The 27,147-nt window shown below is 47.3% G+C and overlaps 1 protein-coding gene across 1 annotated transcript in view; it reads right to left on the bottom strand.

The window, feature by feature from the left end:
• PREX1 (phosphatidylinositol-3,4,5-trisphosphate dependent Rac exchange factor 1) overlaps positions 1-27,147 on the bottom strand; it is an 824,667-nt gene that overhangs the window by 318,590 nt on the left and 478,930 nt on the right. The window contains exon 11 of the mRNA XM_085619426.1: positions 4,914-5,061. Within this exon, the coding sequence (XP_085475552.1) occupies positions 4,914-5,061 (148 nt within the window). The remainder of the gene's footprint in view (positions 1-4,913; positions 5,062-27,147) is intronic.

Genomic DNA, 27,147 nt, shown 5'->3' on the forward strand with positions numbered 1-27,147 from the left:
GATGCCACCGCAGCCACTCCGCCAGGGGCTCCAAGGCAAGCGCGAAGAGGAGCGGTGATAACGGGCAGCCCTGCCGCGTGCCCCTGCCCAGCTCAAACGGAGCCGATACTCTACCGTTCACAGCCAGCGGTCCAGAATACAACAATTTCACCCAACCGATGAATCCCGGGCCAAACCCAAACTTCGCCAGTGTCGCCCAAATATATGGCCACTCAAGTGTGTCAAACGCCATAGTGGCGTCCAGGGACGCCAAAATGGCCGGCTCCCGTATGAACGGGACACGCGCGAGCACCCCATGCAAGCGCCGCAGGTTAAGCGCAGTGTTGCGATGAGGGATAAAGCCGGACTGATCCTGGTGAATCAAATCGCACACCACGCCAACCAGCCGATTGGCCAACACCTTGGCGAGAATTGTGGGTTCCGCATTCAGCAGCGAAATAGGCCGGTAGGACGTGACCCGGTCCCACAGCCTCCCCTCCTTATGAATAACCACGATAGTAGCCAGACGCTGGTCTAGCGGTAGGGAACCCGCCGAGCGGGCCGCGAGGAACATAGCACGGAGATGCGGCGCCAGCGTATCCGGTCGCAGCTTGTACAATTCGATGGGAAGACCATTAGGACCCATGGCCTTGCCGGAAGCGACCGAACGTATGGCGAGGGCAATTTCCTCAGAGGTTGGGGCGGCGTCCAACGACACTCTGTCCTCCTCCGAAAGGGAAGGCAGCGCGATGTCCCTAAGCAGGGCATGGGAATCCTCTTCCGAGCGGGAGGACACCGGGGAATACACCCCACGGAAATATTCTGCGAAGCAATCAACAATTTCTTCCGGTTCAGTGACACACACACCATCCAGTTTCTCAATCGATGGGACAACTCGACTCGCTCTCTCCTTTTTATCCAGCCACGCAATCAATTTCCCAGCCTTATCACCCACATCATACAGTCTCCCCTGTTGCTCTCTACTGAGGCCCCTGGCCGCCTCCGTGACGAGGGCCTTATAGGCCGCCTGCTTGAGTCGGAGAACATGTAATTTGTCATCCGTCACCCCACATTCTAGGTCACTCTCCAACTCGGTTATCTCAGTTTCAACACGGGTCACCTCCTCCCGCTCGCGCCTCCGGGAATGGGAAATAAGGGACAGGGCCTCCCCCCGAAGTACCGTCTTGAACGCCTCCCACAGAGAGACCGCCGATGACACAGACCCCACATTATCGTCAAAATATCGCTTAAGGGACTTAACCAACTCTGCGCGAATGGTGGGGTCACGCAGGTACCAGGGATTAATCGGGACCACCCTACCCTCTCCCCTCGGGAGAATGTCGAAGTGCAACAAGAGCGGGGAGTGGTCTGAAATACCCCGCGCCAAATGGCGCACCTCCCCGATCCTCCCCGCATGCGCCGCCGGGACCAGGACATAATCTAGCCTTGAGAGACTGCCATGGGCCCCGGAATGAAAGGTGTACTGTATCTGCGTAGGATGTTTCAAACGCCAACAATCCACCAGCCCCAAGGTATCCAAGAGGCCAGACAACCACGCTTGGGCACGGGGGAGATCCCTAGGGGGGTGACGGTCCTCAGTTCCGGAAACCACAGCGTTAAAATCCCCCCCAATCACTAGAATCCCCTCCGGAAGGCTAAGGAGGAGGCGCCCCAGATCCGCAAAGGTGGTCGTCTGCAACCCTGGCGGGACATAGACAGAAACAAAAACAATCACTCTGCCCTCCATTCTACCCACCAGAACCGTGTAACGTCCCCTATCATCATGGAGCACCTCATCAACTTCCAACGGGAGCGAGGTCTTGGCCATGATGCCCACACCCCTTGAACCAGACGTGAAGCCCGAATGGGCCAGAAGGCGGTAGCCCCGTCGATTCATAGCACGAAAGGAGTTGCCAATGAGGTGTGTCTCCTGCAGAAAAACTATGTCAGGTGAAATTAGTTTCAGGAACTGCAGGACCACACCCCGTTTTATCCTGTCCCCCAGTCCATTAACATTCCAGGACAAAAGACTCAGTCCCCTACCCCACATCATAGCCGAAAGCGATCAATCGTCCCCCCGGGAGCACTTTAGGAATAGCACAACGATACTTTTGCCTTGTGGTACAAATGAACAATACCCCACCCCAACCCAACCGCCCCAACAAAACTCCCCCCTCCCTGCACCCCTGCATGAGCCCAGACAGCCCCCCCAACTTGCAGTGTGCCTGTCGCCCCTATATAATTGGAACTAGTTAGACCCCCTAGAGGAGGAAAGAGTACCCCCTCAAGACCCCGCACCGCCTCCAAAGGAGGGAAGACGAGTACAACAAACGAAAGACCCTAAGCTTGGCCGAAAGTGGCAGCATCGTCGTCCGGATTGAGTCCCAGCATCAGCACCTCAGACCCGGTCCAGTGGGCCGGCTCCTCCCGCAGCCCCCCACCCCGCCATCCCGATCATGACCCCCAGACAAAGTGTCCAGCCAGTCCCCGGCCGTTTCAGGACGGTCAAAAAAGTGAGTGCGACCATCCACCTCCACTCGCAGCCTGGCCGGGAAGAGCATGGCGTATTTTAAGTTCATGCCCCGAAGCCGCCGCTTGACGCCCAGGAAGCTCAGTCTCTGCTTCTGGACCGCTTGGGTGAAGTCAGGATAAAAGTTCACCTCCATGTTCTCCAGCTTAATCGGCCCTTGCAGTCTGGATGCTTGCAAAATCGCATCCCTGTCCCGAAAGTTAAAAATACGGGCAATAAGAGGCCGCGGAGGGGCTCCGACCTTCGGTCTTCCCCCGGGAACTCTATGGGCCCTCTCCACGGCAAAGAATTTACTCAGTCCCCGAGGCTGGAGATGGGTAGTGATCAGGTCCTCCACAAAGAGATCCGCCGCCGACTCCTCCCGTCCCTCGGGTACTCCGATGATGCGGATATTATTCCTCCGGGCCCGGCTCTCGGAGTCCTCCAGGCGCCGATCCATGAGCGCACTCGCCTGACGGAGCCGGTGCACCTCCGTTTGAAGGGCCGCCACCTCAGCCGTGAGGCCCGACGCGGTGTGGGCCAAAGAATCGACCCGGTCGTTGGTCTTAGAGAGATCAGCTCTCACAAGGTTGACATCAACGAGGACCGCGTCGATTTTGTGCGCTAAAGTGTCGAACTGCTGGCCCACCGAGGCCTTCATCTCAGCAATGGCGCTCATGACGTCTTGCAGAGTCAGATCCGTGGGCAAATCCGGGGCATCCGGGGGGCACTCAGAGGACTTGTGCGGTCCGCCGGGAGACCCCTTCGGGAGGGTGTGGCGGTCCATGATGTTGGCCTGATGTGCGGCGCCACGCCGGGTCGACTTGGCCTTCAACCGATCCCCATCCTGTTTCGTGGCCATCGTCGCGGGTCTCACACCCGCACCAGCCACGCCGTGGAGGGCAAGCAATCAAGGCCACGAGCTCCGGGGGGCCACCCCAGGACGGCAGAGCGGGCCACAGCAGGCAGGCAGGCAGGGTCTCCCAGCGAGGCCACCCCAACACAAAGAGCGCCGCGATCCCACTTGCGAAAACGGCAAGGGGGCGCGAAAGTGAAAGTGAAAGTGTGGGGTACGCAACTCGCCAGGCCCAGCCCGCCGTTGTTGTTCACTTTGCCACTGGGTCGCCCCCAAACGCGAATCCGGGGTCAGGAGAGAAGTAGGCCGCAAACTTCAATCGGTGCTCACTCCGGCACCCGAGGTCCGATTCGAAAACGGGAAACGGGTACCACCTCGGCTCAGGCTCACTGACAGTCCTCTCAACCGATGCAGGATGAAGACAGGATAAACGTAGGAGGTTGCGGAGGTCCTCGGGAGCCTCGCACCTATGCGGCCATCTTGGTTGCGCGCTAGGCTCCTCCTGGTAGTGTAGCCTTAGTGTTAAATCTGGGGGTACATTTAGTATTAGAACTTGGATTAGAGTAAAGTCTATGATTAGCTGACAGTGTATTGTTATGGTTGGGCATAGGGTTTGGGCTAGGGTTGATAATATATAGGGTGGGCTTGGCCTTGTACTAGGACGAGACTTGGTTTTATTCTCAGAGTAAGGTTTTTTGTTGGGTTTAGGGTTGTGGTTATGGCTTAATGTTGGGTTTGGTGATTAGGTTTAGATTAAGAGACACGTTTGGGATTAAGGTAAAGCTCTGAGTTAAGGTTTAGGATTATGGAAAGGGTGTTAAATTCATGGTTAGATTAAGGGATAGGTTTTGGACTAGGATATGGGTTAGGTTGATGGTAGAGTGAATTTACCCTTAGGGTTGGGGTTAAATGTATTAGGAATGATAGGGATACAGTAAAGATAAGAGTAGAGTTTGTGGATAGCGTTAGCATACATTGTATCGTTAGGCGTAGGGTTTAAGCTTGTGTACAAGTTAATAGGGTTGGGGAAGAGGCTTAATGCTACTCTTAGGATACGATTTAGAGGCAGGATTAGGTTACGTTTTATGGATAGGGTAAGTACTTACCTTTTGGGACGTAGTGGTACTCTCAGTAATGGTATTGTCAGCAAACATTATTTTAATGCGGTGGCGGCATTGTAGTGGCATCTCAAAGTAGTGACATACAACCAAAGTAACACCGCCAACAAAGTGGGGCAGACATCCCAGATGAACGCTACGCCACCCTCTAAATAAACCATTCATCACAGTTTATTCCCATTTTCTCACTGCTCTCCATCTGGAACAACTTACACAATTGTTTTGAGAATAGACTATACGGGCAAAGATGTTTTTTTACTGCAAGGAAAACCTAACCTAAAATGCAATGATGATTAATTTGAGCAGGTTGAGGAGGTAATGAGGGATAATTCCAGTAATTCATCTCCATCACAGCATATCTGATCTGGCAAAGCAAAAGAAGGAATGCAAACCACACAAGCCCTTTTGGTTAATTGGGACGAAAAGCTCTTTTCAATCAAACGGGACGTACTTGCCAAGAAAGCACTTGGGAACCGTGCTGAACTTTCTCCTCCTGTCTCGGATGAGGCAGGCCTTCTTGTTCATCATCATGTGATACAGCTTCTCCCCTTTCTCCGCTATCATTACGTAGGCATCCCGTTCCATGCCCAGCTTCAGACCTGCAATACAAATGAGGCTGCATTCAGACACATACAATGCTGGCACACAGAGGGCAAGGGATGGAAGTGGTTCAGAAATTCAAACTGAAAAGGACACTTTCTTCTTCCTCGGTATAGCCCCAGGCAACTGAGACCTGCAGCAGTCTCTTTTACCACGATATCGCGAATATCCGAAACAATAACACAGATATCAAGGTTATAGACCGAATCATGATTAATGCTTAATTTGTGCAGATGGTTGGAAGAGGTGGGCACTGACACTCATTTCTGGGGGATCAGGGCATGTTTTTCATCAAACATTTACTAGGAGCAAGAGTGAGAAAGCCAGAAGAGGGAGGAGGAGAAAGATAGGAAACTGAAGAAAGAAGGAATAAAAAAAGAACCTTCAAGGATAAAACAGAGAAACAGAAGTGTAGAGCAGCGGAAGAAAGTGCCCTTAGTTGGAATAAAGACTGTGCAGCATCGATATGCGTTAACCCTGTCAATCAGCATTGTTGGTACCAGGCTCCTGGAATAAACTTTCTGCGCCTGCCCTTATATTTTTTATTATTATAATTAATGATAAATAAATTAAACGGCGGGTGCAGGATTGTATATACACAGCTTACGTGTGCCCTGATATGTTCCACCAGTGCACAGACTTCCCATAAACGAATCCTCGGTCAGCCAGGGCCGTTACATCAAGGCATAAAGCAGTAAATAGTAATTATGCTTCATTAGTAATAAACTCTGTCACTGAGAAAGTCTTTGTCCCGTCCTTAACAATCGGCACTGCTGCAGAATCAGACGGAGACCGGTTCATGAATTGGTTAATAGCCTAAACCGCCAATCATCATCTATCGCCATTTTGGCACTGCTGCAGACACAAAGGACGAAGGGGGAGACAGTTTGTGTGCAGGAGTAACCTGTGACTGAAAGGGTCATGGAGAGTAAATGGGTGAGTGTTTAAGCGAGTGTGCAAGATGTTGAGCGAGCCAATGACTGCTACGCAGCCAGCAAACCCCAGGTGCCTCCAGGCGCTACAAAAAACTCAATAAACGAACTGTTAAACTCTTTCCGAGCAAAATGAACTCTTTGTCACCCAACAAGTGTGGACAGCAAGAGTCGACCTGTAGACCTCCTCACCCCCTTCCGCATCCCATTCTTTATGAGGAAGACTGTCTCCTTCCTCTGGACTGGTGCCTCTTGGAAAGGTCCCTAAATCTTTGGAACAGTAGTTTGTCTCCTGTACCTCCGGAGGCCACGCGTCACAGTGGCGGCTGCTGCAATGCTAAAGTGTGTGTGTGGGGGGGGGGGGGGGGGGGGTGGGGGTTGGATTAGGGAGGATAATAATTCTTTTTTTTTTTTAAACTTACCTTCTTTGGCTCTCCTACCATCATGCACCGGGGCACGGGCTCCCCACCCAATCCCGGCGCTGTCTCAAGCTACACTTAGCATGAGAGCAGTGCCAGGATTGGTCTGAGCAGTGTGGTTTGCCTCTCAGACAGTGACTAGGAATCTGTGACATTTCCTCAACCGGTTGGGCATCACGGCTGGGTTGGAGAAACCTAAGTGGGCATGTCTGTTTGTCCGGCCTAAGTCGGTCGGCCAAATAGCCATGCGCATTTACAGTGCGCCTACCACTCCTCCCTGTTATGCCCCGCCCACCCCTCCCTACACTGCTGGCATCGGCTCACTCAGTCGGTGGTCATTTTATTTTTTGCTTGACTGCTGAACGGCTGACCAGTGGGTCAACGCTCCTCCGCCATTACGGAGGAGCGGCCCGACACATCAGTTGCTGCCCTTGAAAAGGTCAGGCATCCTGCCCTACAACCATACCATGCAAAGCATCACACAGAATCACCAATCAATCACCTCTGGGAGGGAGAAAGAAACACAAGTACTGGGAAGAGGAAGGGAGAATTAGAGTAATGATAATACTGATTCTGCCATTACTGCTGTCAAAACAAGACCTGCCTCAGATCAGATTCAAGACTGCCCATTATGAAATCTACAATCTTAGTTCCTACGTGAGGTTCAAGAAACGACTCCGTCTTTCCAAGCGGCAGCTTTCACCTGATCACCTGTGCATTTCTGCGAGAGTAGAGGGCACTATAGCCAGGGCCCCTGGAATTATGCAATTCTGTGGCCGCACCTTTTTTCACATAACTATGCATTTGCCGCATTTCCCACATAATCATCACCTGCTGCCTAATCTGCACATTTCAACAACAAAATTAGCTTCTGTCTCAAATGGATCAAAAGTTACTAACAATGTGGCAACGTGTTTCCGAGCAGTAGATGGCCATTAGCGAAAGTGAATTGGTCATCTTTCATTTGCTTATTTCTGTATTTGGTAGTAACTGATAGTATTAGCAACAGTATTACCTTGAATAAAAATGACAAAGTAATGCATACTATAAAAAATGTGCTGCATTATGCCGCATAATTTGCCTTTTCTTGGCGCATAATTTAGTGAACCATGCTGCCTAATTTGGTGCTGCCCTGCTGCATAATTCCAGTGGGCCAGCAGATTACATGATTTAACATTTTACCTAGCCTTGGAATGGCCCATGCATACATAAATAACTGAAGCCATTACTGAACGTGAATTATTTGGCAAAGACATGATAAACATGCCAATCCATTTATGATTTAAATATTTCACAAACATATCTATTCTACTTATTCAGGAAAAAAATGCAGGCATCTGAATCTTTACTTTCCAAGCACATAGAAATGTAATTAAGTTTGAAAATGTAATATAGTTCCAGACCAATAGGGTAACCCATCTCAACAGCTCCAAATCACATGTGGGGGCTACTTAGCCCCAAGTTCAGCTAGTTCATCATCTTCCTGCTCTGTGCCTAGGCACTCTAGAGGGACTAAGGCATGAAGGTACAATACATCTGTGGTGCATCGAACTAGACTATGTGTCTTCTTGACAGATCTCACAGCCTTCTAGAGAAGGATTAAAAAAAGACAATGGCATGAAGAAAAGCCTCGAGTTGAAATAGTAAAGATGGTGTTTTGGGCACAGAGCTAACCCCAATTAGTGTGAAGAAGCACTTACAATTTCTGGGGATATGCGATGAAAAACCAAGTGGAAGGCAGGTAGCCCAGTCTTCCACTATAAGCCTCCCGTGACAGGCATGGTAAATAGTGTTTAATCCTTATGTATGTATTGGTATTTATTGAGTGCAATGAAGCAAGTGCGCCGTACACTATATCGGCAGTTGATGAACAATCTACAAGATCATGTACATCAAGTGGGAATTATAGTAATACATTACGCACAATAAAGTCAATATTTTTGAAGGTACAGGGAGATCAAGTGATTTGGCCAGAATAGCACAATGTTGAGCCAAGGCCGTGATCTGAACTTGGATATACAGTGCGTGTAAGAAACTGGGTTATTAGCTCCAAAGGATAAGAGTTCTTCATAACTAATAATGCCACAATTGTCTCATTACTGGGAACCAGTTGTAGCACTTGCCTCTCTCAGGATAGCGAAGCAGAGTAGTCCACGGCCTACTGAGGGGAGGGGGGGTGTGCTAGATATCCAAATTCACTGGCACAAAACAACACTCACATTAATGTACAATCAGTGTGTTTTTTTCTTTTAAAAAGGAAAAGTGCTTTATTACACAGATGCTACTAAATACTGCACATTACATAATAAATATACCCATCAGGTAGATGGAAATGCCTTTGTAGACACACTCATATCACATTTCACCCCAGTGGCCCTGAATCCCATAATCAGCCCCAGCCTATACCAGATGTGACATCACAATATAAGGGGTGTCATTAGAAATAAATAGGCCAGTCCTCCTGACGTTGTCAGGGTGTCACCATAGTAATAAAACAGCCTCATTATAATTTACCAGTGTATCACTATTAAAACCAATGGGTTTTTTGATTGATTGAAGCTTTATTTCGATATAAAAACATATCATAAAAGCAATACATTACATCAATAGAAAAAAAACAGTTTGACAAAGCACAGTATAAAAGCCTACAGAATCAACAGTGGCGTTAAAAAAAAAAAAGTAAAATGGTAGCCAATTTTAAGAGCCAGTACAGGCCGAAGCACATTACTGTATCAACTGTTTCTTTGCAGTTCTTATCCTCCAAGCCCAGCCCAGAAATTTAGCCATACAGCAGGCAAAAAAGGGACGGGCATCTGAACGCAATATGCGTAAGGCTTCCAAATGTGATCTTGTGCCCAGACTCCTACATAGGGGCTTCAACCATCTCAACCTAGGCACAGCATAAGCATGGCACTCAAACAACAGATGAGCTATGGACTCAACCCTTGAGTCACAGAAGGGGCAATAAGGTATAGTTTGAAATGGAGGTTTCCAGGTGGAAGTTAATAATCCTAAGGGAAGTACACCCACCCTAAATTTAAAGTACAATGCTCTTTCGCCCGAGTTATGGATTAAGACCAGATAAGGTTCTCTAAGGGGGAGCTCCTTAACTAGCAGGAACTGGGCAACAGATTTACAATGTTTAGGGTTGCACAATCTCTGGTTATCCACCCAAAACCAATAAGCCTTCTTTAGCATTTGTTTTGAAGGTGTTGTTCTGTTGACCCAAGCGTCTCCTAAACCCAACTCATAAAGAAGTCGCTTAACCTCCCTGAGCCAGGTTACCTTATGCCAGCCTGATAGGGATAAGAGTTCGCTTAGGGCATCAGCATAGCTACTCAGTTCAGGGACGTTCCATATCCTGGCCCATAATAAAAGGGGGCGTAGCCTAGCTTGCTCGCAAATTGGGCGTGTACCTGCATCTAGCAAGAGGGGGATTGTAGGGGTACTGTGGGGTAACTTCATAAGATCTTTATGGAAGTTGTTTTCGAGGTGGGTTAAGATGTCGACTCTCTGTATGCCCCACAATTCCGCGCCATACAATGCTGCACTCACCACCCTTGCCCTGTAAATGTCTAGTAGTGCCCCAATAGGTTTTAAGGATGAGGCACGATGTTCTTTGAGCAGGGCCCCTGCAACCCTCTTATGGGTCAGAAACACCTTTTGGTGGTGCCCCTTCCAACTCATATTGTCACAGAGTCGAATGCCTAGGTAGTCAAATTCTTTGACTTTTTCGAGTGGAACAGAGTCTAAAACAGGAGGGACAACAGATTTCCTGGGGGGGTTAAGAACAAGGAATTTGGTCTTGCTTATATTTATGGACAGGCCCTTGATGTCACAGAAGGCCTTGAAACTAGAAAGCAACTTTTGGATACCTGCTGGTGATTTTGAAATTAGGAGGGTATCATCCGCAAATAGGAGCGTAGGGACTTTCCTGCCAGCCAGGGATGGTGCATCTGACGGGTGTTGAAGCAGATGCTCCACCACTCCGTTAACATAGAGAGAAAACAGAGTGGGGGCAAGCACACACCCCTGGCGGACGCCCCTATCTACGGGAATACGAGATGTTTTTTCCCCCTGGGTACCCCATCTAATCTGAGCAAAGTTGCTTTCATGAAACTTTATGAGCAAAGCCAACAAGTAAGGGGGTATGCCCAACCTATCGAGGACATTCCACAATTGGGCTCGTGGGACCAGGTCGAAGGCAGTTCGCAAGTCTATAAAGACTAGATACAAGCTGCCCCCACCCAGCACAACCACTTTCCAATATATCATTAGAAGGCGAAATGTCTGCTCGATGGTGCCTATCCCTGTTCTAAAACCTGCCTGGAAATCTGACAGAACCTGGTTTTCTTCGGCCCACTGCAAGATCCTACCTAGTACCACTTTGCCCGCAACCTTTTGTGTTGAGTCAAGCAGACTAATAGGGCGATAGTTAGCTGGGTCGTCCCGGCAGCCTTTCTTAAAAATAGGGACGACCTCAGCGCCCCTCCATGAATCAGGGAGAGAACCTCCCAGCAAAGCCTCATTCAAGAGTGAGGCAATTGGTCTACTCCACAGTGATGGGTATTTCTTCAACAGGTCACCCGGAATTCCATCAGGACCTGCAGCCTTATTAGATACAATACACCTGATTGCCCTTTCAACTTCCTCAGTGCTGAAGGGGCAGTCGTTAAATGAAATCTCAGCTGGAAAACTGGCAAGAAGACCCATGCTAAGTTGGGGAGCCCCCCGTGGAACAGAATACAGTTTGGAAAAGTAGGCAAACCAGACATCACCAGGGATATTACAGGTAAACTGAAGATCAAGAGGTTTGTCCCTGGCTCTCAACAGATCCCAAAACCCCTTGGAATCTTTCCTGGTACTTGCCTCCACTAGATCCCGCCAAAAACTGTATTCATGAGCCTCCTTAGCCTCAGCTACAACTTTTTTGTAAAGTTTCCTCGCTAGTCTGATATTGCCTGGATCCTTGCTTTTCACTGCGGAAAGGAGTTCCCCCTTAGCAACCCGACATTTGGAGGAATACCACTTATCTCTTGCCCTAGAAGCACCTTTCACAGCAACCCTCGCGCTGGTTTGGGATATAATAAACAGATCGCTTAATGCCACAATGGTTTCTGTGAATATCGGTAAAACAAATTGGCTGGTGACATCTAAGGCATCGAGGCACGACCCCACCGCTAACATGATGGTCCCTGCCTGAGCCATCCTTTCCTCATCCGCCGCTGCTTTAGCCCACTTTAGGCGCCTGCCACAGTTTGAAGGTACAAGTTCATGGGAGGTTTTCCACTTGTGGGGAAACTTGGCTAGGTTCCCGACCTGCCAAGGCGGAATCAGAGTAAGAGAGAGAGGATTGTGGTCACTATCACAAAACGCTATAACCTCCATGTCATAGTGGAATGACCATAGATTGTAATTCAGCATGATATAGTCTATTCTGGAGGTATGTCCCATCCTGTTGTAGGTGTGCGCACCCATAGGATCCGATTTGGATCGTCCATTAGTTGGTCTTAGGTCGTGTTCCAAGCAGAGTGCATTGATGTCTATCGCACTCTGCGTCCATTTAGGAATCGGGTCTAGGGTCAGGGTGGGGATACCTCTCCTTGTGTCCTCATCCCAAGTGTCCAGAATGTCCTCCCTAGCCAATGGTTCAAAGCAGCAGTTGAAGTCGCCTGCAAGAAGAACGTAAGAATCAATGCTGCAGGCGGCTAGATCACTGTTTAAACCTGTAGAGGATAGAGATGATACCCCACCCCTGGCCCCCCTTAGATAGAGGTTAAAAACTTCTAACTTCCTTCCCCCTGGGCATAGTATAGTTATCCTCTGAAGGTCAGGAGAATGAGTGGACTTTTGGCTTACACTTAAACCTAGTGCGATATTGACCCATATAAGAAGGCCACCAGACGGGCGACCTTTGCATCCATGTTGTTGGGAAGCTGGGACAAAGTAGGTCGTGAAGCCTACTCTGTGCCTGGGTTCTAGGCACCAGGTTTCCTGCAAGAGACAGATGTTATAAGGGTCTAAAAAGGGATTCCATTCGGGAATTTCAAAGTTACGGGCGAGCCCTGCCACATTCCAACTTATGATCTTTAACAAGGGTTCGGCTGGGGTAATCCGCCTTGAAGGGTTAACAGGTATAGCCAGATTGAGCACAGGTCCTGCTACCCCCGCAGCTGTTCTATTTAACCTATGCAGTGGCTCAATCTGGTGATGGTAGGGAGCCATTGCTGCATCGGTCAACTTCCTCACTGCTGGGACATTCTGAGTAGGTGGCAAGGGAATCATACGAGGAGAGTCCAGTCGTTCCACTACGACTTGGGAGCCTAAAGTGCATGACGTGTTCAATCCCCCCTCTGTAGGTAAAGCAAATGGCATTCCCTCTGGGCCTAGGGAGCTAACAGCAGAAGGTTCAATCAACACAGGAAAAGATTCTGTGAGCCCTAGGACCTGTGGTGAAGGTGCTTGGAGAGCAGATTGCCTTGGGAGTCAATCTACCTCCTCAAGACCACCAAACCTATTCGAGGTTGGGAGGCCATTCCAGTTTAAGGGGAAATCTTGGTAGATATTAGGATGACTCCTCCAAGTGTGGTGGTGTACTAATGACCAGTCCTCTTCCCGTGTATGTCTAGGGCGTGGTGGATAAAAGAAGGACAGTGGCCTAGGTATAACAAGAGAACCTTCACCAATGGGCCAAGAACAGATGTGGTGTGCCATGTGAGGGTCCTCAAAGGTCACCACTATACAGTCCCCGGAACTGGTTTTCCTTGTGGGACCCACCCAGGGGATTCTACGTACCATCAGGACTCTGCTTCTCCGGCCATTGGGAATTGGTCTATTCACATTAAGCCAATGCATTATCTTGTTCTTCAGAGACCAGTGGTTCTCGTATTGTCCGTTTCCAATCTGGGGGACACCCGTCAACACAACCACATAATCATTGGCCTCTGGAGGGAGATCGATATAGCCCCCTCTAAAATTGTTCTTGACAGAAGGGCACTGGGTTGGTTGGTACGCCACTTCACTGGGAGGGTGTCTATGTGGGACGCCTGCATTAGGTTTGACTGATGGTTGAGGGGTGGGGCGCTTGGGAGCCTTAAGTTTGGGGGCGGTGGTAATATGATCCACACCCACGGTCCGCGGTTTGGGAACCGGCCGTACAAAAGCTGGTACTGGAGGGGGGGGTTGCGGGGCTTGTGAAATTAGAACTTGAGGTGGTGGGTCAACTACAGGAAAGCCCTGATTTTCTAGACTTCTCAGGCCGAGAGTGGCCAGGGCAATAATGCTCTTTTCCATCTCAAGCAAGTTATTCTCAATGCGTGAGAGTCTAAGATCAAGGGGGGAGAGAAGTTTCTTAAGAGTTTCCCAAACTAAACCTATAAATTCCCCTTCATTCCTTTCCAGACCCTCTACGTGTAAGCCCTCATCCTCTGCCATGATGGTGGAAGAAGCAGTGGCTGTCCCCTCTTTGGCTCCCTCACATTGTGGTTGTTCCCTGGAAACACACCCTCCTATAGCATTGGATACCGGTACACTAATCAATTTCAGCTGTTGTGCAACCGCAATTTTAGCCTTCTTACGACAGTAAGCAGACCAAGAATTGCATTTTCTTTTAGGCTGTTTGTCTTTACTAGTGATACACCTAGGTGAAAACATTACAGGGGTGGGGGAATTAAAACTAACATCCTGCTTGAGAGAAATGGTAGGTAGGTTCACTACACTTTCCTGAGTCGGTGGCACTAAAGTAGGGGAAAATGGGGGAAGAGTCGGGGTGTGGTGAACATCAACCTGAGTGACTACACAATGGGGAATGGCTGGACGCTCCGGGGTAACCGCGGTGGCTATGTGGCCCAGGGAGGATTTTTTTGAGAGTTCGATTACCTGGGACAGTCTTCTGGCGGCTGCCAATTCCAGGGAGACACGAGTCTGAAGTTTAGAAATTTCATGGTCTATGGCTATATTGGTACGGGTGATGAAATCATCCATGGGGCCATTGATTGGAGGGCCACCCTTGGCGGCCTTGCTCCGTGTTAACCTAGTGCACATAACTTAACAACAACAACAAGGGCAACCCCCTGGCTCAACAGTGGGGATGAAATGATAGAATGGTTTGTCAATTTAGGCTCAGACGAGGAAATGTTGGGAAAAGAACGAAAGAGGGTGGCCCAGTCCAGTCCTCGCAGGCCTCAAACGGCCCGCTCTTAGCCTGGTCTTCGCCCCGGTCGCTCCCGCTTGCTCCCGCGCAGCGGTGACTCCAGCTGGTCATCTAGGGGTGGGGCAGGGCTGGGGGCGTGGCCGGCAGGGAGAGCGGCCACAGGTGTGACACGCAGGGACTCCTGGGCAATGGAGTCCCTGCTGGGCTGCTCGCAGCCCTGCCGGTTCACGAGGGCTCAGTTCTTTTTCAGCTCGCCTCCCCACAGTGACTCCTAGCGCAGCGGGACCCGCGCAGCGGGTCCGGCAAGATGCAAGTTCCTCCCCTCAGCACGGGGCACAATCCAACGACGGCAGGCAAAGACTCCAGATCGTCCGGGCAGCAACAGCAAGCAGCAAGGTTTCCCGCAGTGTTTCTAACACAGGCTGCTTTTACGGTGTCGGGGGGCGTGGCCGGCAGGGAGAGCGGCCACAGGTGTGACACGCAGGGACTCCTGGGCAATGGAGTCCCTGCTGGGCTGCTCGCAGCCCTGCCGGTTCACGAGGGCTCAGTTCTTTTTCAGCTCGCCTCCCCACAGTGACTCCTAGCGCAGCGGGACCCACGCAGCGGGTCCGGCAAGATGCAAGTTCCTCCCCTCAGCACGGGGCACAATCCAACGACGGCAGGCAAAGACTCCAGATCGTCCGGGCAGCAACAGCAAGCAGCAAGGTTTCCCGCAGTGTTTCTAACACAGGCTGCTTTTACGGTGTCGGGGGGCGTGGCCGGCAGGGAGAGCGGCCACAGGTGTGACACGCAGGGACTCCTGGGCAATGGAGTCCCTGCTGGGCTGCTCGCAGCCCTGCCGGTTCACGAGGGCTCAGTTCTTTTTCAGCTCGCCTCCCCACAGTGACTCCTAGCGCAGCGGGACCCGCGCAGCGGGTCCGGCAAGATGCAAGTTCCTCCCCTCAGCACGGGGCACAATCCAACGACGGCAGGCAAAGACTCCAGATCGGCCGGGCAGCAACAGCAAGGTTTCCCCAATGGGGACAATCCCTATACTCAAATGTAACTTAAGTCACAGCATTGCAGTGTTCATCAGCAATACTGTCAATAAAACATTTGTATTCAAAACAACCATAGCCACGTGTCTGAGTAATTCTTTACACTCAACAGACCACACAATGCATCCACAGGATCAACCACTAGGGGCACTGCTGAACTCATGCGCAAAAGCTCAAGGAGTGCTTAAAAACCAAAGAAAGCCTCTACTGGGCTCATCCATTTAAGCCCCCAGGAGATTTAGGATCATTTTTTTTTAAAACATTCCTGGGGAGCAGCTGCAACTCTTGCAGCCCAGCACATAGGCTTAGAATGTTGTTGGTGGTGTCTCTACCATCATGAAGCCACCACAAGCAGAAGAAAATAGTCAAATCAGTCCGCCTGATAGGAATATTTTATGAGTGGATGACTGTTTATTTCTGAATGCGGCTTTCTTGGGCGCATTGAACGATTCAGGACACCCTGGGGACCACGAGGAGGATGGCAAGGCCCCCATGATCCCAGCCAGGTCCCTGCATGCAGTTGCTATGCTGTGCGGGAGATAGCATCCTCCTTTCTGTGCTCCCACTGGGCAGAGGCAGCGCTTTACTGTGAGCACTGTAGATTTTCTCTGCCGCAATGAGAACGGGCAGGGAGGCAAGAGGTCGGTGCGCCTGACTCCTCCCTCATTGAGGCCTCCTGTTTCCTGGAGGGGAATGGGCTCGTCCTGAACTCCATGGAAGGCACCATGCCGCAGTAGATGGGGTCCCCAGGGCTGAAGTTCTGTTACTGGAAGGGGCTCCACACAACCCCACTCCCCAGGAGACTGAATAGTTAATAATACGCAGCCCATCAAGCCCAGGTCCAACCTGGGGGTAAGTCTTAGCAAGTACTGTGGAGCGCTATGCGTCCATTTTTCAGTTTTAATAGTCAAATTTTTAAAACTGCATATCACAGGCCCCATAAGATCAATTTTCTTAATCTGTGGCTCATTTTACTCCTGGTGGCCACCAGAAGCAGTTTATTTAGGGCTCCTGTCTTCCCCCCGTATGTGGAGAGCTGAACTTTTACTACTTCCTGCCCCAGACCGGCCCTCTGCCTGTGTGTCTAAGGCTCTCTTCTGCTGTTTGAGTGGTGTCTACAGCCACTCCACAGCCAGAAGCAGTACACCCTCCGTGCCAGTGCCACCTTTTTCCCTGGCCTCCTGGGTGGCTGCAAGACAAGGGCACCTATAAGTCACCAGCAGTGTCAAGGGCCAGTCTTCAGAAGTTTTAGGGGAATCATCCAAAGTCCCCCAGCAGGTCCATTTCCCCCAATTGATACCCAGAGGGGCATAGGTGGCCACCCCACTGGTCGTATCCTAATCCATCATTGAAGGGCACCCAGGTGGGCATCCTTTCACCATTGTAGCTCTCAGGTCCAGGATCTACTCAACTGTCTCTCGATTGTGGAGGGGATTTTAAGTAGGGTTGTAAAGGTCTACACGCCAGGCACCCATGGCCAATCCTAGCATGCCAAATCATCCATCGACTGCTGCTCCAATCCTCCTGTACTGTATTCTGAGACAATCCATGATGATGGCTTCATGTTTTCTCTGTTAAAAGCCACTGAGGGCTTCAGCTCTGCCACCAGCTGCCTGATCCCTTCTCACCAAAACTGCAAAGGTGAGGCCCTCCAGGGTTGGCTCCCTCTTTTATTCCAGTGGGCCTGGGCTGTCCAAGGTGCAGTGTGACAATCTAATTATCAGATGTAGATTTCCTCCCCAACTCCTTACTTTCCCAGAAACTGAGTCAATCATTATGAACTGAGCTAGTAAAGAAATGGCAATTCAAGAAGTCCCATAAGGTGTAGAGTAGGTTAATGGGGACCGCAGATTCAAATTTGTGGTGCATGTTTCTCCATATATTGATTCTTCACTAGACCCCATAGGCCTAAGTGGAGCGAAACTGCCCTTTAAGCAGATATAGCCTATAATGTGCTTATAATTGATATAGTACAGATTTTCTGGAAAGCATTAAAGACTATGAATGTCCACGAATACTATAAAGCCTATCCTAGGTCAGTACAAATCCTTGCAGAGTCCCTTCTGCGATAGGCTACCTCTGTGCAGATACATTTAACCAGCCCAGTAACTCTTACCCTATATCTTTGCAGCAGAGGCCTAACTGATACCTGCAATCCTGATAGCTTGCACAACTATCACTATCTTTTTTTCTTGCTGAATTTAATTACGTTTAGACAGTGCATTACATGGCCAAGATTTATTGTAGCTTAAGAAATAGTGATAGTAAGATACAAAGGTGCTAAAACATAGTCTTGCCTAACACCTTTGTCAAAGCTACAGGAGTGTGCCCACTTCCCTGTTGACAAACCTCTCAGAGGCACTAACTTTATTATGCAAGCGGCTAAGATGGCAACTATCTCCTTTCCTAGTCCTAATGAGGCCAGAATCGCCAACAGTTTGAACCTGTCCAGGCAATGAAATGCAGAGGGTAGGTCCCTAATTGATAGATAAAGAGGGGCTCTCTTACATGGGACACATCTGGAGGACACCAATAATTGTTTCAGACACTGATCCAAAGTGCCAGTTCCTTCATGGTAGCTAAATTGAATATCAGACAGGAAGCCTGAGTCAGTGGCCCACCCCTGCACATTACACAGCAAAATTCTCCATAAGAGCTTTATGCGGGGATCCAAAGGAAGATGGGACGACAACATAAAATCTTGTCTAACACCTTTCAAAATATCAGGCAATAGAGGAAGACCATCACTTAGGAAAAGTGAATGACCCAAAAATGAGATACAAGACCCTATTAGGCAATGGAGGGGTTGCATTGATTTTCGTTTGCATAAAAAATGTCTAGGGATACCCAGCGTAAACCGGAGCTCTTATTGCTATTAGAGCTTGTACGGCTTTCTTATAATCATCAGGACTAAAACACAAATTGCAGCTTACCATGTCGATTATAAGAAGGCTGTCGCCGATTATCCACCCCTCCTTGAATAGATTACTAAATTATACAAGCCACTGAATCACAACCTCCAAGGCTTGATCTACAGAATAGTTCTCTGTAAGTCTTGAAACTAGCCTTGGAAAAGACCTCCCATTGTTATCACGCTTCTCGATGCTCAGTCCAAACATATCACCTACAGTCCTTTTTCCTACTTTCAGGATTCTTTGTACTGTTGTTATCTTTCTGGAACCAGAGCTGGATTATATGGAAAAGCTTTGGCTGCAGCACAGAGATCACATTTGACTTAGCTATGTGTCTGAACCACTTAAGCGGTCTAGGGGCAGGCTTAAATGGCAATTGGTACGGCAAAGAATCTTATATTCAACTCAACTCTGGCGCTCAACTCTGGCAAACCAAAAAGCTCTGTGGCATATTTGACTATTACAACTTGACCCCTTGTGGATCAAAGTTGCTAACTGTGCATTGGCCCAGTGACTACTCCAGCCATTATTACTAACATCCTTCTGTCTGGACACAAAGCTAGTTACATCGGTAGGAATTACACCAGAATCATGGATTTGTGATTTCCGTCAGGACGTGATCTAATTTTAAAGGAAAATTCAGGTTTCCACACATTACAAGACACCAAAGTGTGATTGGTGACTGATGGCATGCCCCTTCCTACATAGGTGAAACAAGTGGGCATATACAGCCATCGACGTCCAAAACAATTAATTAAATTGTGGGAGACGAAATCCACCGAGAATCTCTTTTACTGATCAACTCTGAAATGAACAGACCACTAATGTATTGTTACGGGACTAATGGGAGTGGCTACAAAAGACACCCAGTGGAAAGTAAAGTACTGAACATTTTCTTGACAGGGCATAGTATTTGATCAAAATCAAGGTGCAAGTTAAGAATTTGGTTTGTCGCCAATATTTGGAAATTATATGATTGAAATCTCTCCTGCAATCACATTATAAATAAATCACAGCTAATAAACTTTAATATATGTTGGTGCTGCTAAGATAAAACAGCTCACACCTCATCGCTTATTAATTGGCTTACAGAGACATGCCGGCATAATCATTTCAATATTTAAGATAGCACAAAGTTAAAAATAAGGATAATACGGCCAAGAAGCAGGAAATATATTTTTTTTACAGCGCAACTATATAATGTCTACTGTACAGTCCTAAAATAATAGTATTCCAAGTTGCAGCACATACCTGGTTCTCCGGTCTCAATTCTTGAGGAATTGGGATGCATTTGTTTCATTTACATATGAATACACAACGTCTGCATGCTGTTATATTAATGGGTTCATATAAGTTAACTTAGAAAGTTACTGGATTTGCTATGTTTGACATTTATTGATTCAGCCCACAAAAGACTTCTGCAAATTTGCTGGCAATTTCAACCTGCCCTGGAAAGCAAGCAAGCGTGCTGCAGCGTTTGTGGTTTCAAACAAAAGCAAACTGGGGTAGGTACTGAAGCAAGATGTACTTTCTTTGCCAGTATTTTTCAGAAGCAATTGCGAAAATAAAGATGTCATAATTCCTACAAAGAGGAAATGAGAACTTGGGAGGCGAAAGAAAAACACATGAAGGAGCAGGGGAAAACTTAAAACACACAAGGGAAACAGCCTGCCACCGAAAATAACATTTACACAATAGTGTGTTAAAGCAGATTTCATGTGAAGGATTTGAAATGTTGACATTTTTGTGGCCTTCTCGACGAGTCGTTAAATATAACCTGGGGAACTAAAGCACGGCTATTCTCTCCCACCAGAGCACATTTCCAGAATTCTAACATTGTGCAGTTTTATAAAATATTGTTGTAGTCTCCTTGGTCACCAAGGACCCGAACATTCTAGACCGTCACTAAGTCGAATGTTGCTCTGCAGTTTATTTTCTCTTCTTGAAGGTTGGTTTTTCAATTATTTCTCTTGGTTTCACTAAGAGCACACAAACTGTGTGTCAAAGAGAGGAGCCCAGAAGGGGAGAATAGAGGCAGGGTTTATACAAATAAAAAATACTGTAATTCAACTGCCACAGGGTAACCTAGGAGTGTAAAGAGTTTTTAATCTAAAAGGTAAAAAGGTAAGGTGAACTTCCCCTGAACTGATGTGAGAAAATCTTGGTCAGCGTTTTAGGTCTCAGCTAGAAACAGGTGTATAGGCAGATCGGTTGTTTTCAAAACATATTTGAGGGAGCTTTGATTCAGGCCCTTACTCATAAGTTGACATCATTTTTTACTTGCCCTTTCCTTCAGATTCCTAACCAAAGTCACTCAATTAGCACTATCACAGTCTTGGTCTATCCCAAAAGGAGTGAATCTATCTTTTATGTTTCTAAAATGTTTATACGTGCTCATTAATTAAGGTGCAGCTACCACTGTCAAACTCTTGGTCTAAACTCACCTAAAGGGTCACAAAAAAGGAGATCATTTCTTCAAGATACCACTCCCTGCAATCTGAACTCACAACAAGTACCAAAAGAAAGATTTTTTTTTTTTATAGACTAATGAGAATTTGGACAGTAATTGTCTTAAAGACGAGCACCCTCACTCACCCAGAGGTGACATGCTTCATCATTGGGTCCCCTCTTACACACTGCGACCGCAAGGTACACAGTGTGGGGTACAACTCTCCCGAAGGAGAGGAGCGAGAGCTGTTGTAATCATCCAATGGTGGTCAGAGTGAGGGGCAGAGTGCAAAAAAGAATGTATAAACGTGTGAATTAAAACTATCTTTTGTGAAGACTTAAAAAACAGTGTGAAAAATAGGGATATAGATATTCCCTATTATAAGGTCTATATCCCTATTTTTCACGCTGTTTTTAATACTTATCCTGTGAAGACACCGATAAAAGATTTTTGGTCTTCACAAGAGAGCGTCCTCCCCAGCCTGCCCCCAGACCGGTAGCATGTAACAAACCATGCCATGTACTTCGTCACAAACTTTATTAACCACACCCAACAGATTGTGAGAGGGGTACTTGTAAGGAGTCTGCCGAGAACCACTAAAGGCCTCTTAAGCATAAACCCAGAACACAACAATTACCATCTCAAATTGAGTGCTTTATGCTTGGTTGAACACAGTGCTAACCAGCAAAGTCGAGCTTTCATTAAAGATGTCTTAATTTCTTTCAACATTGAGAGTTGAAAGCATTCCATTTTTCACACAAGGCAAGGAAACACCTCCACTGACTATTTGAAATATTCAATTAGTGACAACTCAACAAGAGAAAGATTCACATGAATCACAGTAAATCCAAATATTTGTGATTTTTTGTTTAATACCTGTGGAGGCCGCTGCAAAACAAAAGTGGGGGGCAGGGGGGACAGGGAATTTAGTAGAGAAATAATAAAAAAATGTTAAAAGTATCTGTCGCTCCTGCCAACTCAAAAGCCACCTCAATGCTTCTCTACCTGCAGTCACTGGGAAAGCACAGGCTCCCCACCCAATCCAGATGCTGCTCTCATGCCATGAGAGCAGCGCCAGGATTGGTCTGGGCGACCTGGTCTGCTGCTCAGACAGTGTCAGGAGCCTGCGGCTTTTCTCAAACCCGGCTGTGCAACACAGCCGGGTTGGAGAAACAGAAATGCACATATCTATGTGGCCGGCCAAACTGACATGCGCACTTCTAAGTGCCCACTACTCCTGCCTATCATTGACCGGCCCTGCCCAGCCCTACAAACGCATGCTTCAGCCAGAGCCAGTCAAAGAAAAATACAATTATATTATTGTTTTAATATCCAATCAAACAGTCTTTATTTCGACTTCATGTCATAAAAGACAATTTTAAAAACAAAACTCATCATTATTTACAAAAGCACATTAAAAAACATTTCATCATCAAGTGTTTCCAATTTTTGGGCTATACATATAGAATTCATGGTACTAAAGTTAGGAGCAACATGATTTGTTTTACTGCATAAGTGGTATTCCCAAACGACCGAATAAAAAAATAAATATCTGACTTTCATAAAAACAAGCTAAAAAAGATACAAAAGATTCCACCATTATACTGGATTACTTTTAGGGCAGCTGAAGGGCTTTCAGTTTCCCAGCTCTAATTAACCACATCCGTTTCAGAAATTTAGCTATGGCAATCACTATTATTTCAGAACTATCGGATTGAAATATTCTTAGTGCAGAAATCCCCGTCTTAATACCCTTCTGAATGCAGACTGCTCTTATCCATCTTAGGCGGGGGGCCTTATATACTGGGCAAATAAACAGAATATGTGCTATAGTTTCGCGATATATTTTACAGAAAGGGCACATTTGATCATTTTTGCTAGAAGCCCAATTACAGGTAACCGTGTTCAGTGGAAGAGTACCTACCCTGAACTGATGATATAATTTCCTATCTAGAGGCAATGTGATCAAATCCCAGTACTTCTCATACCCAATAGAATGTTTCAGCTCCAAAAAAACCTTGGTATGTGAAGAATCTGTGTGTGACTGGAACTCCACCTGGGATATATATGTCCAGTAAGCCTCTTTCAACTCCTGTTTAGTGGGAATTATTGTCCCCTGTGGATTATCCCATAGATCCCCCATTCCTAAGGACTTTAGAAAGATTTTTACCTTTCTGAACCAAGGAATTTTTTCCCCAGTATCCATATTACGCGTCTCCAAAAGTGCCAACGCATAGTGGTTCAATTCAGGGGTAGCCCACAGTCTTCTCCAATAAGCAATTGGTCTAAATCTACAAATATTTTCTAGACTCTGACACCCCAGATCCATGCGAAGAGGTATTAGTGGTGTAGATTGTGGGAGGCTTGTGATACAGCGAAGAAACCTATTATGTGCTTTTTGTAAGCCTGCTCTATCAGACGACCCCCACAATTCAGCTCCATACAGCATGGAAGATCTTACTCTCGAGTCATAGATTTTTAATACTGGGGCTATGGGTTTAGTGGCTGATAGCTTGAATTCTCTTAGCAATGCGCCAGAAAGTTGCGCATGCTTGGATATTAAATGGGCCACATGAGGCTTCCACTGTAACCTGGAGCCCAGCGTGATACCCAAATAGTTAAAGCTGTCAGTTTGCTCTAATAATTCCCCATTCATAAAAACTCTGCCCCTGATGTTCCGGTGCCTGTGCATTGTCATAAATTTAGTTTTGGAGACATTAACAGAAAGGCCAAAATCATTACAAAACTTTTCAAAGCAGGCTATTGCCTTCTGTAACCCTTCCTGTGTTTTGGATAATAGGAGGGTATCATCAGCAAACATCAGAAGGGGGACGGGGATGCCATTCTGTTTCGGTGGATCGGTTGTAGAGTCCTGATAATATTCAATAACTTTATTTATATACAATGTGAATAGTGTGGGTGCCAGCACACAACCTTGCCGGACACCCCTATCCGTTGGGAAGCGGTCAGTCACTTGGCTCTGGTTACCCCACCTGACCTGCGCATAATTATTTTCATGTAATGTAATCAAAATTGCAAGTAATTCAGGTGGGATGCCCTGATCATGGAGCACTCTCCACAGCCTGTCTCTCGGTACTAAGTCAAATGCAGCCCTTAAATCAACAAAGGCTGCATACAGTGTACCTCCCCCCAGAATCACCCATTTCCAGTATATTGTGGAAAATCTAAAAACTTGGTCCACCGTGCTGGTCAGGGGTCGAAAACCAGCCTGTAAAGTGGACATAATTCCCGATTCCTCAATCCAGGTCTGGACCCTGAGAAGGACCATTCTGGCCACAACTTTTTGAATACAGGCTATTAGACTAATTGGCCTGTAGTTTCCCAGGTCAGCTCGGTCACCCTTCTTATAAATTGGTACGATTTCAGCTCCCCGCCATATATCTGGCACCATGGTGCCTTTGGCCAGGGTGTTCGCCAATAGTTCGATGTAAGGGACCCAGACTGACCTGCTATGCAAGAACAAGTCTGCAGGAATTTTGTCTAGGCCCGGGGCCCTGCCTTTAGGAATTAAATTGAGGGCACATTCAACATCCTTTTTGGTGAACACTAGTGTAGTAGCTGGCAGGAGGGGGCTGAGAGAAGCTAGGGCGGGTGGCGGGACATTATTCACATTTGCAAACTGGGATTTAAAATGCTTTACCCATTTTTCTGGTGGGACATGATTAACCGGGGCTGGTTTTTGGTTTCCCATGCCCCATCTCACAAGATGCCAGAAGTCCGTTAAATCTCTGGACTGACTGGCTGCCAATAGTTCATCCCAGTATTTAGTGTCCCAGGTTTTTTTCGCCACATTTTGTATCTTTTTGTAGTGAATCCTTGCCGCCCTTATAACTTCCCTATCGGTGGATCGCACAGCATCAGCTAAGGATTTATAAGCGAGCCTACAATTTTTATCATACCATGATGCTTGTTTTCTATTCCCCTTACCGGGGTGCTTTTTCCTGGGGATGTTAAAAAAAGTACTAAGTTTAAGAAAAAGGGTCGAATGGATATGAATTACCCTACTACAGCAGTCCTCAAAATCCAGCTGCCCCAGCATTTCGTTTGTTGCTTCATTTACCATGTCATTCATTTTGTTAATCGATTCAGGTTTACACAGACACTCTGCCCATCTAAGCCGCCGGGTATCATTTGTCAAGATGATATCATCTATCAAATCAACATGTAATGGGCCCTGCCCTTTGTATAACTGCAGCTCAAGGCTCAAAGGATTATGGTCACTTTCGATACGTTGTATAACTATCATATCAAGTATGGTGGACCAAAATTCGAGGTTGACCAGTATATAGTCAATTCTACTAGTACACAATCCATTATTAAAAGTTGGATTGCCCTGCTTATCACCTCGTGTCCTACCATTCACTGCTCTCAATCCATACTCAAGACTAAAAGTCTTGAGTTGTAGGGCAGCCTGGGTCCACCGTTTGATAGGGGTAAGGTTAAGGCTGGGAATTTGCCAGCAGATGTCCTCTGCCTCCGTAAGCTCCAAGTCTGTTTGATCCAGGGGCTCATAGGAGCAGTTAAAATCACCACAAATTAGCAAATTGGCCCGTCCCCTCCAGATATTAGCATAGTGTCCCAGTGTCGTTACAACTTCTGAAGGTTTCCCTCCTGGCTTTCCTCTGGCATACACATTAAAAATAATGAGCTCACCAAACGATGGAGATTTTAGCTTAACTGCCAGGATATCCCTTGAATTCATTTCAAGTTGTGAAATAGTGAAGCCATCGTCCTTCTTTACCCAGGTAGTCAGTCCCCCCTTGGGTCTCCCTCTATTTGTTTTCGTTGCAGGTATTGCAAAGTGGAGATACCCTGTTCTATGTTGGGGCTCTAAGGCCCATGTTTCTTGCATGTTAACTATCATAAAGTTGTCAATGAAGGTGGCCCAGTCAATGGAAGTCAGCTTGCTTTTTAAACCAGCCACATTCCATGAGACTAGAAACTGGCTCTCCGCATTACAGGTTATATCATTTGGGACAGTTGCAGAAGCTCCTGTACCATTAATATTCAACTTTTCGCTAGACTCATTTCCGCTACCTTCTCCCAAGTGATCAGTGTAGCTAGACTTCTCTGGGAGGTTACTTGGCATGGAAGAGCCTGTTGCCCCAGCATAAATCTCGTGGTTATTTGGACCATAGTTAGATATATCATTTGTCCGGTCTCCTTGAATAGTTAGTTTTATGCTGCGAGCAAAATTAATTGGGACATTGATAGTGACACCAGTCAGAATGGGATCTCTGTCGGGTATATTTAAAACAGTGGGAGAAATCCTATCCAAGGTCTCAGCCATACCCACTGGCTCCTCCCCGGGTAGCTGTAAGCTTCAATCACAAGCATCCAAACCACTAAAGATGTCGAACCGGTTAGATACTTCCAGTGGGGTGAAAAGTGCCGGGTAATCCCAGCTCCTATGTACAGGGAAGCCCGGCCTAGTAGGTACCGTATTCCACCCAAAGTCTTCTGACGTTTTGACTGGGTTCCTGAGATTCAACGTGTCGGGAAGTTTAATACTAGGTATTGTGTAACCCCTAGTCTGGTGGGAAAATACTACAGATCGTGGGTAGAAATAAGTCAGAGGACGTGGGATAATGCAACTACCTGAATTGGCCCCTGGCCATTTCAAGATATGGCGTACTGCATTTTGATCTCTAAAGTTTATCACAACCACGTCCCCCCCAGTATCTTTGGGTCTACCCCCCAACCACTGAAGCCGGCGTACATGGATTATTTCGCCATCAATATTACTGGCGATCGGCCTATGTAATGCCAGCCAGTGTGTTATTTTATTCTTTAGTTGGGAGAAACCTTCTCTCTTGTTCACTGGGAGCTCAGGAACCCCCGTTAGAATCACAACATAGGGAACAGCCTCAGGTGGAAGATCCGGTAAGGGTCCCCTAGACTGATACCCTCGGGTCTGCCTCAAGCCTCTCTCCTCATGTCTCTGTGGCCCATCCGAGCATTTACCCATATCATTAGTAATATTGTTTACAGGAATTATAGGATGGGAAATAGTATTAACTAACGCATTACACACAGGGACATTTAACTGGTTGGTGGTACAGTTACTCGCATTAGAATTCAAGACCGAAAATGGCCCACTTGTTAAGTTGCTACCAGAGGACAGGTCACCTAATGATAGATTGGTGGGAGCTGTGTTTACAGC

Source organism: Triturus cristatus, chromosome 7 (assembly GCF_964204655.1).
Source record: "Triturus cristatus chromosome 7, aTriCri1.1, whole genome shotgun sequence".
In the NCBI taxonomy this organism is placed as follows: Eukaryota; Metazoa; Chordata; class Amphibia; order Caudata; family Salamandridae; genus Triturus; species Triturus cristatus.